This window comes from Ursus arctos, unplaced genomic scaffold (genome assembly GCF_023065955.2).
Source record: "Ursus arctos isolate Adak ecotype North America unplaced genomic scaffold, UrsArc2.0 scaffold_16, whole genome shotgun sequence".
Lineage (NCBI taxonomy): Eukaryota > Metazoa > Chordata > Mammalia > Carnivora > Ursidae > Ursus > Ursus arctos.
The window spans coordinates 30,098,695-30,116,416 of NW_026622830.1; the positions used below are offsets into that span (position 1 = coordinate 30,098,695).

At 44.9% G+C, this 17,722-nt stretch overlaps 1 protein-coding gene across 6 annotated transcripts in view; it reads right to left on the reverse strand.

Moving 5' to 3' along the window:
- SLC23A2 (solute carrier family 23 member 2) overlaps positions 1-17,722 on the reverse strand; it is a 131,066-nt gene that overhangs the window by 46,216 nt on the left and 67,128 nt on the right. For all 6 annotated transcript variants that reach the window (XM_044385703.3, XM_044385701.3, XM_044385702.3 and 3 more), the window contains 2 exons: positions 8,137-8,235; positions 1,693-1,809 (listed from right to left, as the gene is read on the reverse strand). In XM_044385703.3, the coding sequence (XP_044241638.1) occupies positions 1,693-1,809; positions 8,137-8,235 (216 nt within the window). The remainder of the gene's footprint in view (positions 1-1,692; positions 1,810-8,136; positions 8,236-17,722) is intronic.

A 17,722-nucleotide genomic window follows, 5' to 3' on the forward strand; every position in this document is an offset into this window, starting at 1 on the left:
GACATGAATTGCACTGCATGGGACCATTCTTGAAACAAGCCTTCGTTAGTCATGCTAGGTTTTTCTTCTGGGATGTGATTTGCCAATATTTTATGTGGCATTCTACATCTGTATTCTTGAGAAAATCAGTCTGCTTTATTTATTTTTAATTCTCTCTGGTCTGTGGATTAAAGTTACATAAGCTTCAATGCACAGGGTGTTTCCCATCTTTTTTTAAGGTCTGACATTGTTTGACTACCATCAGGAAGGGTTATGGGTGTGTGGAAGCTGTGGGAACCCTCCAGAAAGTGCCCATCCCCCACTCCTCCTTTGGGGCCCAGCCCCCACTCTTACAGCCCCTGGTGGGACATTCCTGATACTCCCCACTCACATCCCTTCCTCCCAGAGGTCTGTCTGTTCAGGTCCCACTTCTGTTCTGCAAACTTCCTACTTCCCTTCCCAAGTTTCCCATGTCTGCTCATGTTTGCCAAAATGGGTTGCCTACAGCCCGACACTCCACTATACAACACTATTAGGCATTCCAGGCGGGGAACAGAACGTTCCCGGCCGGGACTTCGCAGAGCTGCTCACAAGCTTAAGCACTGCAGATCGTCAAGAAAGGCATGACACATGCAGGGTTTCCCCACCCTATTTGACCAGGGAATACTTCTAGAGACAGCTGTAATATAAACATTTCCAAAAGTTGAGACTCCTGAACCTGATTCAGGATACTTAGCCCAAGCCAAAGACCACGAAGCTCCTTTGGCTGTGACTCCTCCTTTATTAGACACCTTTCAGTCCAGGTGACCGAGTGCTTTGATGCCTGTGTGGGAGGTAGGGGCAGGTGGGGACAGCGGTGTGGGGAACCAGACCAAAGCCTCCGGTGTCGGCAGATACAGCCCCACCTCCAAGTGACTCTCCTGTCTGGGCAATGGGACCAATTTTCTCAGCATCTGAAATACCTCAGGCTGAACAGCCCATTCCAACTTGAGAAAGGAAGAAAGGAAAATAAAATCTCAGAACAGAGTCCGGGCGAAAACAACCAAGGCAGACACAGGCCAGGGGGACAGGGCCTCCCAACTTGTAGTTCTCCAAAGGCCCCCCTCCAACCCCTAAGTGGGAAAAGGGTACTGAGAGAGGGGAGGAAAATACCCAAGACGTAGGGGCCCTGCGTCAGCCTGTGTCACCTCCGGCCTGGTGTTCCCCACCCCCACCCCCCCGCCGTCTGGTGGCTTCCCCCTGTGCTCCCACGGCCATCCACAGCACCGTCCCCTTCCCGTACAGAGAACACCGAAACCTCCCACGTACGTCCCAGCCAACAGGACACTTCTTAGTGTCACCCGTGTTTCATGGCAGCACTGACCACGACTGGACTGCATGCCTACAAATGAAGATCAACACTTCTCTTCCCTCCCCACTGCGTTCTCCCCTCTTCCTGTATCTCTACAGTCCTTCCTCCTTCCTGCCACACCACTCATCTCACTCATTCCTTGAGCCTTTTCCCTCCTTCAGGCCCCGGTCAACCTCTTCCTCCTGTGCTTTTCTTCCTTTCACTACCATGAAACGGATGCTAACTAGTCCCAGTCATCATTCTTAAAAGAGTCATTTATAATACAGCTGTCCATAAATAAAAATCAAAATTGAATTTTTAAAGAATCCAGACAGACAAGTCGAACATCTGCTGGTGGTTACATCCTAAGGGACCCATCTTACCTGTAACCCCAGAAATATGCACAGGTACCAGGGGGGGACGTCTTCTATGGTATAAATCATGTCCGATCTCTGGGGGTCTAGACTGCCAGTGCTATCCAAGGTTTCGGCGAGAGAGCTCTGTGAGCGACAGGGAGAAAAGGAATTGTTTCATAAAAGCAAGGACCAATAACAAACTCAGCTCAGTACAGGCCACTGTTACTGAAAAACAACTTTATATAGTGGTGGCCACTTGCTTGTAAAAATAAGCCCTGGCTGCCTTTGATGCAATGCTCAACACAGTCAGTGAGACAATCTGTCCTCAGAGTTTGGGGGCTCAGCATCCCTTGTCACTGACCCATCCCCAAGAGCACCCAGCTTGCTCAGTTTCCACCCCTCAGCCTGGGGACCCCCTACGTGCTCCCAGGTTGGGCCCACAGAGTGATACCTTTGCATGAGCAGTCCTTGAGTGGTGCCCCAAAGGAAAAAACGTTATAAAACGCTAATCGCTTTTAAACAAAGAGCACTAATTTGTCTCTTCTACTCTAACCCACCCCTGCAAGGAAAAAGAGCTCTGTATTTAAAAAAAAAAAAAAAAAAGTCCTACACGAACACCACCGCTCAAACACATGGTGAGTGAAAAGAGCAAAATTCAAAAAGACAAAGATATGAGGATTCCAATTTTGTTTAAAAACAGACTAAAGATGTATTTATAGTTTAGGGGACGGTGTTGTTTTTTTTCTTGCCTTCTCTTCCCCCCACCCCCATTACTACGGACTTTTAAAAATATTAAGTGTTGCATGCTTTTTGAGCCAAAATCTTCACAAAGACTGGACACTTTGGGTTATAGTCTAGACGTTTTCACAGCCAATGTCTGCACTATTTCTCAGCTAAACAGAAAACTCAAAGTAACCTTAAATTCTCCCACATACCCTCAAAACTGCTCTGGGTTCTAAAACTCTATGAACAATTTCTTTAAAAAAAAAAAAAAAATGCCCATCTTGGAGTCTAAGTCTCTTGTAATTTAAAAAAGTGCCCAACAGGAAACACAAGTAAAAGATGTTGCACAAAAAAGGATAATGACCTTCCGACTATATCCAGCCCTGCTTGCTCCCTGTTGTCCATAGATACGGTCCACAGAAGGAGAGACTCCCTGTCAATCGATTTCCTGTGCAGAGGTAGACAGGGATTTGGGGGCCAAATACCCTTGCATAAAAGTGGCGCAATTCAGCCTCACCTTTTAAAGCCTAAAGGTAAATAAATGTCTGAAGTAAGTTGACATTTGAGCTAATCCAAACGAGAACTGAGGGTGACCTTTCGAAGAACTTTTTCTTCCACTCTAAACAACGGATATTGGCAGATCTGCATTCCTGAATGAGTTATAACGAACTGCGTATGCCTTTTAAAATTTTGTTGGTAGGGGTGGGAGAGAAAGTACATGCGTGTGAGAAGTGCGGTATGTGCTAATGTGCAGGAAAGGATTAACCCAGCAGGCTGGGTTGTCCAAGCCCCCCTCCCCCCATTTCAAAAAATGGCTCGGTCCTTGTCCTTGCCTGGCAATTGGGAGACAACCTGTGAATTCTCGGAGTAGCCTGTTGTTGTTTTTTTTAAGATTTTTTTATTTGTTTGAGAGAGAGAGGGAGAGAGTGAGCGGGCAGGGAGGAGGGAGAGGGACAAGCAGACTCCATGCTGAGTGTGGAGTGGAGCCCGACGTGGACCTGAGATCATGACCTGAGCCAAAACCAAGAGTCAGATGCTAAACTGACTGAGCCACCCAGGTGCCCCATGAACTATCCTGCTCTTAAGAGTGTGTCTAGGGGCACCTGGGTGACTCAGTCAGTTGAGAGTCCGACTCTTGGTTTCAGATCAGGTCAAGATCTCATGGGTCATGGGATCTGCCCCGCATTGGGCTTCGCACTCAGCACCAAATCTGCTTGACATTCTCTCTCCCTCCCCGTCTGCCCCACCTACTCATACACTCACTCCCTCAAATAAATGAATCTTAAAAAAAAAAAAAAAAAAGAAGAGGAATTAATAAGCTTTTAAAAGTCAGACTAGAACAAGGAAAACATGGGGGCGCCTGGGTGGCACAGCGGTTAAGCGTCTGCCTTCGGCTCAGGGCGTGGTCCCGGCATTATGGGATCGAGCCCCACATCAGGCTCCTCCACTATGAGCCTGCTTCTTCCTCTCCCACTCCCCCTGTTTGTGTTCCCTCTCTCGCTGGCTGTCTCTATCTCTGTCAAATAAATAAATAAAATCTTTAAAAAAAAAAAGAACAAGGAAAACATGATATAGGAACAAATACAAGAAATAAAAAAATTTCCAAGAACTAAAGGATATGTTTGCAAATCAGAAAGACCCATCAAGTACTCAGTGAATTAATGAAAAATTATTTAGATATTTTGGAAGGCAGCCATGATACCACCAATTTTGCTCAGACTCAGATATTCTGAAACTCAATAAAATAATCAACTGTATTAAGAAAGACCTGAAAACAGAAATTTAAGAACAAAGGGAAATAAAACATGTTGACAGAATTTGGACAGAATTAAAAAAAAAAAGGACTAAAAAGTGGAAGTGGTAAGAGCACAAGAGAAAACAGACATGAGTAACAGAGTAAGGGTCACAGGCTGGAAGTGGGGGGGGAAAAAGAAATCAAACAATGTAAGAGAAAAAAAAAGATTAGAAAGAAATGATAGTTAGAGAAGGCAGGCAAAGGAGATCCAAAATAGGTCTCCTTAGAGCCCTCAAATAAGAAAACTGGAAGAACAGACTGAGACAAAAAATAAAGACAGAATTCAAGACAGCTTTCCTAAAGTAAAAGGCTCTTTAATGCTAAATACTCCAAGTGTCAGAAAACAGTGACCCAGAACATTCAACATCAAAACATAGTAAAGTTACTGAATATCAAAAGATAAATAAAGAATCCAAAATACAGAAAAAAGATCAAGATGCTGATAAAAAGAAAACAAGACTGGTCTGATTTCTTCACAACCACAATCAATACCAGAGAATCAAAGAGTAGCAACAAGGTATGGCTCAATTATTCTCTTATCTTATCTACTACACAATTTTCCAAACATAGACCAAGGTGGAAATATGGAATGCCCACCCCATTTCTCTCTCCAGCTTCAAAAATTACCAACGCTGTATTCTCGTCTAATCTATTCCAAGGGAACTTCCTTTTTCAAGAACTGCTGGTACCTTAATTTTAAAGAGAATCCACAAGGACCTCAAGTTTAAAAAGGTCTTTAACTTTAAAAGTAAATCTCAACATTATGAAAATAAGTTTATCTTCTATTTAGCAAACTTGGTGACAGTTGCAACCACACAGCTGTTGAAAAATGGGCAGCGAAAGACCCCAGTGCCAAGCCAGGTGGGATATTCAATGGGTACACATTATAACTAGTTCACTTTTGACTATTTTCACATTTTGGCAATCTCTGCTTCCTAAAAACCTCGTGCTATTTTACATTCTCCTGTCCTCTGTGCAAAGGCCCTAGGAAATTACGTGTTGTGATAATCCTGTTTTACAGATGAGGTAGACTCTGAGGGGCTGAGCGAGTCACCCAGGAGTTGAACAGACAGGCTGTCCACAAAGGCTGCGTTTGCCCCATGCTACACGGCCTCCCAGAAAGAACAGGGTTGCTTTTACGAAATTACCAGAAAGAACTGACTTTCTGAAATTGTGGTTAATAGTGATTTGCCCCATACCACTATGACCACTTCATATGCTCCTATAAACACATTTTGTGGGTAATCTGTAAAACAACAAAATGCTGGTATTTCAATGGGAACATCTAAACCGTTTACTTGGAGTTACTTCATTCTTGTTCCAAATACCCTCACTATAAACAAAGTTCAATTCCTTCAACATCCCTCATAGAAGAATCCCAGTAATACCGAGGTCAAGTTCGGAAGTACTGGGCATGGGTCCCAGTGCTATTTTACAGATTCATGCGTGGTTCGTGACTCAAGGCATTATCCTTCTGGTCGTTTCAGGAATAAATCCCTTTGAGCACAATCCAAGATGGGTATTTTGTAGTTAACACCGTATTACCCAGCATTTACCATAAGGAGCTCAAGAGTATTAAGAGACACCAGAAGTCAAGTTCTGTATAAAGTAAGTGAAAATATGACAACTAATAGCTTGCTATAATTAGGAAAACAAACATGAATATGGAGAACCCATGGGGTGATCTCTCTGGCCCCCATTCCTCCTGTCTCTCCTGCAAGGTCCCGGTGTTAATTCACGGTCAAGTGTTCAGAGACAGCCTTTCCATGCCCTCGAAAAAGCAAGACCCAAAGGGGAGCATCCTCTGAAGTGTTCTTTGCATGAATTCAAGACAGCCAAGGACCTAAATTTCATCTTCTTTTTCTCTAAAACAGGGATAGCGGCAGTGCCTCTCTAATTGGACTGTGGTGAGGGCTAAATGTGACCCGTTGCTTGAATCATAGAGCCCACGGTCTGGACCATTAGCACCCTTTAATACATGGTAGCTCTTCTCCCGAAACCTGTCATTTCACAAAATAAGAAAAGCAGCCAGTGAAACAGGAAGGTATCCTATCTCACTAGTATTCAAGGAAATACCAATGTATCAAAGTTTAGACAGTGAAAAAAGATTTTCAAACAGGTAAATAAATGTCTAGCACAAATGAGCTAGACATTTTTCCTGCCAACAATTCACTAGCATTAGTAAAAGGTACTGCTAGAGATGTTAAAAAAGCCCTGAGTGTTAATGCTCTTCACTGTTCATTTCAAAGGATGACCATCATTTCCTGGATAATGGAGGAGGAAATCCAAAATCATGACAGCCTATACCCGGGAAATTCTGGTGACTCTGATTAAGGGCCCAGTACACAAAAACTGGATACAGCCTGACAAGCCTGTGAATTCAGAAGCATTCTGCTACAAGATGTACCCCTTGGATGCTGAGACCCAAGCAGGCCAGGTGGTGGCTCCTGGCTCAGATCCTGCTCTGTGGGCTGTCTCAGCTGCGGGCGTAGGCATCAGTCAGCAGTGGCTACCTGAATTCCTGCACTCTGAGGAGCACCTCAGAATCCAAGACCAGAGGAATTTTAACATCTCAGCAGGAATCTAATTAGCCTCCATTAAATTTATAATAGCTTGACCAAAAAGCAATATTGCTCAAGATAGCCAAAAATGGAAAAAAGAAACCACACAGACGCAAAAATTCGATTAGTCCAGAATTTCAATAAAATCTCCTTGTTCTTTATTATTACAGTGATTTCACTGTAAACTTCTAGTGCTAATACCCCAGCTGGGTACTATTTGCATGTATCAACTTTCTAGTGGTCTGTTTCTAGAATATTAAGCGTACACTACCTAAGGTACAATCCAGGGGCACCTGGCTGGCTCAGTCAGTAGAGCATGCACCTCTTGATCTCAGGGTGGTGAGTTCAAGCCCCACAGTAAGTGTAGAGCTTACCTTAAAAAAGTACAATACAGATGTTCTAGAATATAATGCTTCAGTATAAAAACTGATTAAATTAGTAAATTTTCACAGTGAAAATAAAATGTGCTTTTAAAGTCTACCAAATTGGGGTGGCCTGGGTGATTCAGCCTTTTACACATCTGACTCTTGATTTCAGCTCAGGTCATGATCTCAGGGTTGTGGGATCAAGCCCCGAGTAGGGCTCCTCACTGGGCATAGAGCCTAAGATTCTCTCTCTCCCCTCCCTCTGCCCTGCCCTCCTCTGTCTCTAAAAAAAAAGAGCCTACAAAGTAAACCTCAAATGAAATTAAGAAGTCTTAGAGCTGCCATGTAATCTGGAAATATCCTATTGCCAAACTTTTCATGTATTAAGCATAGTGACCGACCCAAAGTAAAAAAAGAAATCAAGACATCTGGATCCTCTTTGGGCAGGCCTTTCCGGGCCTCTGTGAATAGGGTCACACGGACAGACCTCAAGGAGATGGGATGAGGCAAAAAAAAGATTCTCCCTGCCTCAGCATGTGATTTCCATCACTCTGTTCACTGTCACAGTCTACATAAGCCATCTACTGGCTTCTCTTATTCTCGTTTCCCGCCAACGGAGCATGTACCAGGAACAACACTAATAACCACCTACGTGACCATTCCGTTTAATCCTAACAAACTGAACAGATGCTGACATTTGCATTCCCATTTTGGAGAGGAGGCACCTGATCCCCAGGGAGCTTACAGGATCTGGGTCACACGAGCACCCAGACCCGAGTCCAGAGTCACACTCTGAACCACCTCCCTCAGCACCCTGGCTGAGGCCTTTGAAAACAAGGACTTCTATATGGGGCTCCCCTTAACTGCCATCAAGACAACTAAGTCACCTCCGCTCCTCCTCATCCCTTCTATTCCCATCATGAAGAGCACACACCCACTCAGGAGGGCAGAGACCAGCTCCCAGGAAGGACGGTCACGCCCTGTACGGGGCCAAGGACGCAGGGAGGAGGCTGGGGCAAGGGGCTACCTTTTCTGCGATGCCGTTTTCCGTCGTGTAGATTGCCATGAGCTCGGTGTCTTCGTTGTCCTGTTCACCGCTGGACGTGGCGCCTCCATTGATCACCACCTGCAGAGACACACTTCATTTACGGGCCGTTTCACCGCACGCCGCTGCGCTGTGGGGAAACAGACCCCCAGAGCCTTTTGTAATGTTCCTGACAGACCCGGGCTGTGTGGGTTTTGCCTACCAAATCAGCCAAGTTTCGAGTTCTCTTAAAGAAAACTCCGGGCAAGTGTGCGCTGCATCAGCGACCGCGTGTTTCTGACGGGGGAGAGAAAGGCACCGCGGGCCCCACAGGGGGAGGCCGGAAATGGAGCACCCACAGAAAGCCCGGGGAGCGGAGCCCGCAGCGCCCTTCCAGGCCGAGGGAGGCGTGGCTGCGCGCCCGAGCCGCTGGCTCTGGGCGGTGGGAAGCATCCCGAGCTGCCTTGGTCAAGACCCCTTCCCAAGTCACCACATGATGACGATTCTGCGTGGTGTCCCCGGGAGAAGCAACTCGCGCGCTGCGGCTCACCCAACGTGCTGACGTTTCCCCCCGTGGTTACTATGCAAACTAGCTTGCCGGCCCAGGCGCAGGCAGGCGGTAACGTGTGGCATTGGACGGGTGTAGGGGCTGTTCATGCTGACAAAATCTAGTTTCTGGGGGGCGCCTGGGGGGCGCAGTCATTGAAGCGTCTGCCTTTGGCTCAGGGCGTGATCCCAGCGTTCTGGGATCGAGCCCCACATCAGGCTCCTCTGCTGGGAGCCTGCTTCTTCCTCTCCCACTCCCCCTGCTTGTGTTCCCTCTCTCGCTGGCAGTCTCTTGCTCTGTCAAATAAATAAATAAAATCTTAAAAAAAAAAATCTAGTTTCTGGGCCCTCAAAGTAAGCACCAGAATTCATCACCACCCTTCATGCCTGCCCTGGTGAGGCACATGGAGTCATCTTAGGTCCTGGAAGCCCGTACCAAGAATCTTAAAATATTTTTACTCTTTAGCCAGAGGGCTCCATTTCTAGGAATCCATCTTGAAAAATTAATCCTGAAAAATAACTATGCATGAATAGCGGCACAACTACATTTTTAAAACACAAAGAAAAAAAGACAACGTACATAAGAAGTTTAACATCTGGTATTATAAAGTACACTAAAGACAAGTAAAAGATGAGTGACGGGGTAAGAGATGGTCCAGCGCAACTCCATAGCCCACAAAGGCCGGTATCAGTAGTTGGTAAAGAACACCTGCAGATCAATAAAACAGTCCACAGGAAATGGGCAAATGATAGGAGGCTACAACTCACAGGAAAAAATTTAAATATCTAAAACACACGGTTAGCTGTCCAACCTCATTTAAAATTATAGAAATGAAACTTTTAAAAATTTTTCATTTTTTAACATGAATTAGGGGGATATTTAAAAGATAAATCTATTGACCAGGGTATGAGGAGAAAGCTACTCTGAGTTATCAGAGAGATTACATTCTTGGTGGACTGGCTTTTTCTGGAGGGTAATTTAGCATTGGAACAAAACAGACATTTTCTTGCATCCAGCAAATGCACCCATAGAAACTTATCCTCCAGAAATATCCACGCAAATGCTGTGTGCATTCAAGACAGATGACTGATATTTAAAATGCCGAATCCTTGGAAACAACCTAAGTATTCATCAAAAAAAAAAAAAAAAAAAAAAAAAAGACATTACAACCAATGGGGGGAAAATAAAGATGAACATCGTGAGGTATGAGATATCCATTTCAAAAATAATGCTATTAAAAAGAACTAAAAAGCCATTAAAAAAGAAAAAAATAAGCTAATGTACTGATGAGGAAAGAACTCCAAAAGATAATGTTTCTTAAAAAAGTCACAGAACAGTAAGCCTAGAATTATCCTAATTATGCTTAAAAAAAATCTTAATAACCTCCCTGTCTTGAACACTTGGGAAGAAAGGATGCAGAAAGGCCCCAAACCGACAACAGGAAGGCTGCCCTAGGGACAAGGAGTAATGATGGGCCCACCTTTCATTTTTTACTCCCAATCCTCCTTTAACATTTGGGTCTTTAATAATCAGCATGTATTTGTGTGTTATTTGTATGCTGCTTTTTAAAGCAAACAATAAAAAAGATGTCCACCAAAATATTAACCGTGGTTGTCTTTCATCAATGGGGCCGTTTTCACCTTTTCCCCTTTATGCATTTTGGAACCTCCTACAATGAGGACAACTACTTTTTACAATGGGGAAGAAATTACAAACACTAAAGGTCTAATAAGCAGCACAGCTCAGATTGAGGAGGTCCAAAGACATTTCGATCCTTTTTGAATAGTTGAAGAAATTAGGCAGTGAAAAATTAAACTTCTTATACAGATTAATAACCCAAGTGTGAGGCTACGTTAAAGAATGCCAGAGATCTGCACTAACTAGTACATAATTTTTACAGGGCACCGTTTTCTTATGGCACTTCAAATAAAGATTTATTTCTAGAACTACCTATTAAGTTGCGAGACAACTTTTTACACAAGCTCCCTGGGTTTGGGACATTTGTTTGCCCGTAAAACCAGAGGCCAGCAAGATATACCTTCCCAGCCAAGTTCAAGTCCATAACAGGAAACTCTAACTTACTATCAGAGCCACGCTCCAAGTTCTATCACAGCAGTGCTCAGCCCACGGAGACGCCAAGACGTACACACACTCAGGATGAACTCTCTTACAACAACAACGCTCAGTTACTAAGTCATCAAAGAAACCCAGATCTGATTTGGAGTCCTATCCTGGCTAAAACCCCCTTCATCTGCACTCATGGCCAGCCGCCCAGGGGAAAGACTGCGGCTCCATGGGGACGGGGCTTCCTTCAGGCTGATGAAAAGGTTTTGGAACTAGGCAGTGGTGATGGTTGCACAACACCGTGAATGTGTGTAATGTCATTGAATTGTTCACTTTAAAATGGTTAATTTCATTAACTATTTGTGTGAATTTCACTTCAATGATTTTTTTGAATTCATATACCGGCACCAAGCAGGAGATTTTGGTAGGATTTATCAATTCCCACGCCTTTTCGGACTTACTCCACTACACACACTCACAATGCGGTAAGTTCCATAAGATGCAAATGCTGCCCAGCCCAGGCAAAGGCTCACTTACTCATTTGAGGAACTGTCTGAGCACCGGCTATGTCCAGGCCATGAAGATGCAGTCCTGCCCCGCCCCCACAAAGAGCGCCACCTGGAGTGGGTGCCAGGCTCAGGAATTCTGACTGGACACAGGGCCCCCAACAGGCAGCCACGAAGCAGTGGCAAGCACAGGTGGGCCACATCGGATGTGCCCTGTGGATGGCCGCTCTGCCAGCAGTGGGAGTGAAAGGGCGAGGTGCGGTACAGGACGTGGCGACGGGAACAGAGACAGGCAGACCTTTATGCGGCTGCTGCCAGGCACTAGAGACAGTGGCCTGGGCCAAGGTAGAAACAGTGCTCTGGGAAAGGTAGTATGGTTCAGGAGAGAGCAGGGATGTGGCCCTAAGTCCCCTGGAGACTGCCTGGATGGGAGCACACATCCCAGCTGCTTGGGGTGGGCCCCTGGCAGACAGCACTGCAGTCCAATGGGCAACACACTAGCCCTGCACTGAATGTCGGGGCAGGGGGAAAGCATCCAGGCTGCTGTCCAGTTCAATCGCCTGGGCCCTGGCTAGATGTGGGTCCCAGCCCCAGACTGGTGCAGGGAGGGGCAGGGAAACCAAGTGGTACAAGAGCAGTTTGTAAGCCAATCCAAAAGGTGTCTGATTCCTAGAAATCACATAGGACCCTTACTTTCCCAGGCTAGTGTAGGACGTTAATTTAACTATAAAGATGACTGGCCTAAATCACCTAACCACGATCTCTAACATATTTCCACAGGTCAAGCCATCCCTGGGGAGCTTGGAGCCCACTTCCATCCCCATCAGCCCCCCGTTCGAGAGCTGCACTGTTGCCCTCCACCCATGCCACCGTCATCCCAAGGGGAGAACATGTCCTGCTCCACTGTGTCCTGGAAAGTAGGAGGTTCTGGAGCAAGGGGCAGATGAACCAAGTTTCTACTGAAGGGAGAGGGGGATCTGGCACCGGAGAGAAGTGAAGGCGACGGGAGGTGGGGACGCCCACTAGGGCGCCCTTCTGACCCACTGCCTCTACTGCATGTGCAGGAAATGACCAAACATGACTGAAAAAATAAAACGCTGGTTTGTTTTACTAATATGTTTCCTTTGGTTTATTAAATTAGCTATTCTGATGATCTAGGGGTTTTTTTAAAGCGAAATTTTAAAAAATCAAATGTTAAAGTCTGTTCTTCAGGAAAGGCACAGACTTTTTTTTAAGAGAAAAAGGATAAAAAAAAATGTTCCTGATACTATCAAAGCTTCACATTTTTGAACCTCTCAATATTACTTCACTGGGAAATAAAACACGAGTTGGGAAGCTTCTTAAATGTAATAAGACAGGTTTTCTTTTGTGTTATTAATAGCATGGCCACTAACAATGGGATCTTGGCATCTTTCATCTCAGGAAACTGATCTAGGTTTTATTAAAAAAAAAAAAAAAGATTATTTTTGGAAACAAGATGTCCTTTCTCCCCCCCAAAACTATTTGAAACCAGACTTGATGGCTTTACATTTTTCCGCTAAACCAATATTGTATAATCAATCCATCAGCTGTGAAGCAAGCAGGTTTTCTCTGCCTACATTTGCCCAGCTAATGGCTTATTTCAAATATGCAAGGCTAGTATGGTCTCTGTGTGGGAGAGTGTGTTTAGTGCTCCATAAACATGTCTTTCTTACTCAAGTGTGTTATTTCTAGTAAACAAAGACAATAATGCTAACGTACTTGTTTCTAAACAGTAATCCAGAGATGGCCAAATATATGGGAAGCAGGAGAGAGGCGTAGTAACGGAGCCATGTCACGCTGAGGGTCAGTATCACAGCAATGTCCATTTAAACCGACAGCGAACGAGCCTGTGTTACTCACACAGAAGTTACAGTGAATGGCAGCTGTGGACACCTGCAAGTTGAAGGGTATAGGGACCTGGGAAACCTTGTGCCTCTCACCAGAGGTTCAGAACTCAATCTATCACCTATTTGGGGTGTGGTATAAAGCACCCACCACTATCATGTGTCCAGTAGCTAAGTGAGCCGTTTTCTACTTACTCGCTTTCAAAGTAAAAATGAAGTAGCCCAAATTAACTGTTTTCTATTCTTTTAATAACAAGGTAGCACTATTCTTACCCTCCTACACGCACAACGTGATTATTTCCACTAGTACCCATATCTACAACTAAAATGTGTTTAAAGAAGGTATCGGGGAGCCCGTGTGGCTCAATCAGTTAGGCTTCCGACTTCTGATTTTGGCTGGGGTCATGGTCTCAGAGTCAAGGGATCAAGCTCCACATCAGGCTCCACACTGGGCATGGAACCTGTTGGTATTTTCTCTCTCACTCCCTGTGCCTCTGCCCCCCACGGCACTTGTACTCTCTCTATAACAAAAACAAAATAAATAAAAAGATAGAGGTATCAAGATTAGTGTTTCTCAGCCTTTAACCCAAACCCTTTTTACAAGAACATAAAAATCTCCCACCTACTTTCATTATTTGAAATTTCAAAATTAACTACCATGAAAAATAAATCAAAGTATTATACAACATATGCTAAACCCCCAGAGCTTGTCGATCTTACATTATGATAATCCAAAATATACAGCTGATAGAACACTAGCAACCCTGAAGCTGTCTGAGGCAGCAAAGTCCCTAACCCTGTCTTCACTGCTTCCTCAAATATGGCAGCCCCCATGACACTCTTCAACAACCACTAGCGCAGCCTCCTTCACTTGCCCTGCCCTGCCAGGGCTTCTTAGGGCAGCCTCTTCACTTCCTCAGCCCTCTCCAGAGCGCACCTGGGCACGCAGCAGCCAGAGTACCCTGGGAGTTCCAGGGACGTGTCCCCTGCCCCCCAGCATGACTTGCCCTTCGAGAGGAGCCAGAGGTGCCTCACCTCCCCCCGGTTCCAGCCCCGGCCCCGCAGCCCTGGGAGGGCTGATGCGCCTGTCGGTGGCCCACAAAGAAAACCTTCTGCGCTCCTCCTCCCACACATGCCATGACGATGGTGATGGGGACGGCTAATGTTTGCTGGGCACAGATTCACGCCAATACTGGCACTGGTCTCCTTTCAGATCCCCTGCCGCCCATTGGCTGATCTCTGGTTTAAGGCACATAGTGGAGACGCAGGAGGTAAAGTGAAGCAAACATTTATTCACCGCCTACCGTGTACGTGATCTGATGTTGATACGCATGATCTCGTTTACGTCTCAAACATCCCAGATACAGGCAAGGAGGCTGTGGCTGTCCGTAGTGACAGGCACAGCTCCGGCTGGAGTGCTGCCGGTTCTCCCTCCACCCCCTCAAACTGCTACCTGATCAGGGATTTTCCCTACAACTGTAACTTCTAATAGGTCTGTGGCATTTCTGACCATCGGTACAGCTCAACATAGGTAAAGGGGTGGGGGTAGGGAAGACAGACATTTGCAAAGAGTGAACGGCCAAGGAACACAGGAAAAAACGTATTCCCCCTCATTAAAATTCAAAACTAGTACGCTTTGCAATAAGGTTAACATACATTAATGGCTAACATCTACTCTGGCAAACACTGAGAAACAATCTAAGATCCCAATGAAAGTGCAAAAGATCCACAATTTGCTATTATGTCACAATTACAAATTATGTGTTCAATGGCATCAATATGCCAGGCTAGAATATGAAGCTAAAAGGCTTCATAAAGCAGCGTGTGTGTGTGTGTGTGTGTGTGTGTGTGTGTGTATCAGAATTTTATAAAAGAACTACCAAATATTTGTTTCAAATCTCTAGAAAGAAATATACCAAAATAGCATACTGTTTTTCTGGCTGATGGGATTCTGAATGATTTGTTTTTCCCCTCATTACATCGTTCTATAGTTCCTAAATTTCCCACAGTGAACATATTTCTCTTGTAAATAAAGAAGTTACACAAATAATGAAACTGACAGAAAAGAAACCTAAGTGAACTATAAGAAACATCAAGGAAAAGAACACATTGGTTTTCTTACTACTCCCATTTTATTCCAATACCACATTTGTACCATGAAGCCCGGGGAGAAACGTGGATGCTTTAGAACCCATAAAATTAAAAGGGGTGGGGGAAATAAACACCGGGTAGTTAGGGCCACGCGACTGCCCACAGCCTATCTTCCTCCTCAGGTACCGTATCAAATTCTAACAGGAAATAAGCTTTCTCTCCACCAGAATTACGGACTTAGATTATGGTAAAGAAATCTATCTGAAATACCTTACCTCTAACTGTTGAAGTCAGGGATCCTGCCTACCTAGCTTAGGTAAACACAGGTTAGGAGTGAATGGAGAATTTAAAGGTAAGGGGCTCAGGAGGTGTAAAAGCCTACAAGAAAAAGAAATCTTAATTAGTCTAGGAATGCAAAAGACACAGGCAGGAATGCCAGACAGGGCTCGGATAAGAACATGGCCGGGAAGCAGGGAGACCAAAGACCCATGTTGACTTATGGACCAAAGAATGCAGTGGCCACAGGGATGGCGCTGATGGTGGGGGGCTTGATCGGGTGGGGAAGGGAAACCTGGGTGGCCTGTTGTCCTCCCATCACATCTGGCAAAGCTTGGAGCACAAAGCAAGCCTCAAATAAGACCAGAATGGACAGGATGTGCTTTAAGGCCCAGATTCTGTGGATTTGGCCACAGCTAAAATGCTCCTCAACTTTGTAAACCTCCTCTAGGAAGTGACTGCACCAACTCTGTTATTTTGTCATCATTTATACCAAACTGTCTGTGTCCCGACTACTAGGTGGTAATGTTTTTATATTATGAACATCTCTCATTTAAAACTGGCTCAGTTGGTTGCACATCCAACTCATGATTTCAGCTCTGCTTATGGGGTTGTGAGGTCGAGCCCGGCATTGGGCGTGGAACCTACTTAAGATTCTCTCCCCCTCTCTGCACCCCCCCCCCAACTCACCAGCATGCTCACTCTCTCTCTCTCAAAAAATAAAGGAAGGAAATGAAAGAAGGGGAAAAAAAACTACCAAACCTCTATTTGAATTAAAAGCTGAAATACTAGGGCACCTGGATGGCTCAGTTGGTTAAGTGTCTGACTTCCACTCAGGTAGTGATCTCAGGGTCCTGGGATCATGCCCCATGTGGAGCCCTGCATCCACAGGGAGTCTGCTTCTCCCTCTCCTTCTGCCTCTCCCCCCATTCATGCACGCGTACGCTCTCTCTCTCTCCCTCAAATAAAATCTTTAAAAAAAAAAAAAAGCTGGGGCGCCTGGGTGGCACAGCGTTAAGCGTCTGCCTTCGGCTCAGGGCGTGATCCTGGCGTTCCGGGATCGAGCCCCACATCAGGCTCCTCTGCTATGAGCCTGCTTCTCCCTCTCCCACTCCCCCTGCTTGTGTTCCCTCTCTCGCTGGCTGTCGCTATCTCTGTCGAATAAATAAATAAAATCTTTAAAAAAAAAAAAAGCTGAAATATAAATACTCAAAAAAACCTCAAAACCAGAGCATAAAAATTAATTTTTAATAGGGCACCTGGCTGGCTCAGTTGATGAAATATAAAACTCTTATTCTCGGGGTTGTAAATTCAAGTCCTACTTGGGTATAGAAATTACTTAAAAATCTTTAAAATTAATTTTTTTAAATTAATTATTTTAAATATTTTATTTATTTGAGAGAGAGAGAGAGGAAGAGTGAGCACAAGCGGGGGGGGGGGGCAGAGGGACAGGGAGAAGCAGACTCCCCGCTGAGCAGGGAGCCCCATACGGGGCTTAATCCTAGGACCCTGATCATGACCTAAGCCAAAGGAAGACATTTAACTGACCGAGCCACCCAGGTGCCCCTAAAACTTAATTTTTAAGAACACAAACGCCAGAAAGAAGGGAAAGACTCTCTCACACCATGCATCAAAATCATTTGCATCCCATCTTCTCAGTGTTTTCACTTCAAAGCATGTTATCAGGATATCCCCTTTCCTAAAATATATTTTCCAACTGATAGACTTTGAACAGAAAAGGCTGCTTATCTTGTGTGTGGGGGGAGGCTGCTTATCTTGGCTCTTCCATTTTTTACCTGTGGAGAACACCCCCTCTCTTATCATGGCCACGATGTAGGAGATTCAAGCTCTTATCTTACAGAAAGAGAGGAATTAAACCAGCTCTCTGGGAAACTACAACAAACATAACTCTCTTGATCCTCTGATCATTCTCAGAATCACACACTGTTGATCCCAAGATCTAATTATTCTTCAGAAAGAGAACATTTCCCAAGACACCTATCATTACCATCCAACTGGGACTCTCGGTTTTAAGATCTAACAACTCCGAGCCCTCTATTTAGGAATCCACTAAAAGAGACCCCACAGCACCTGGCATTCAAGTCACGAGAACGAGGGTGTTTTCTAGGCTTCCATACTGTTGTTGTTTTTTTTTTTTTTTAAACGGAACTATTTGCACCAAATCTTGTCCCTTCTTTTCACTGCTGAGGATGTTCAAATCTGCCATCACAGAGTCAGGG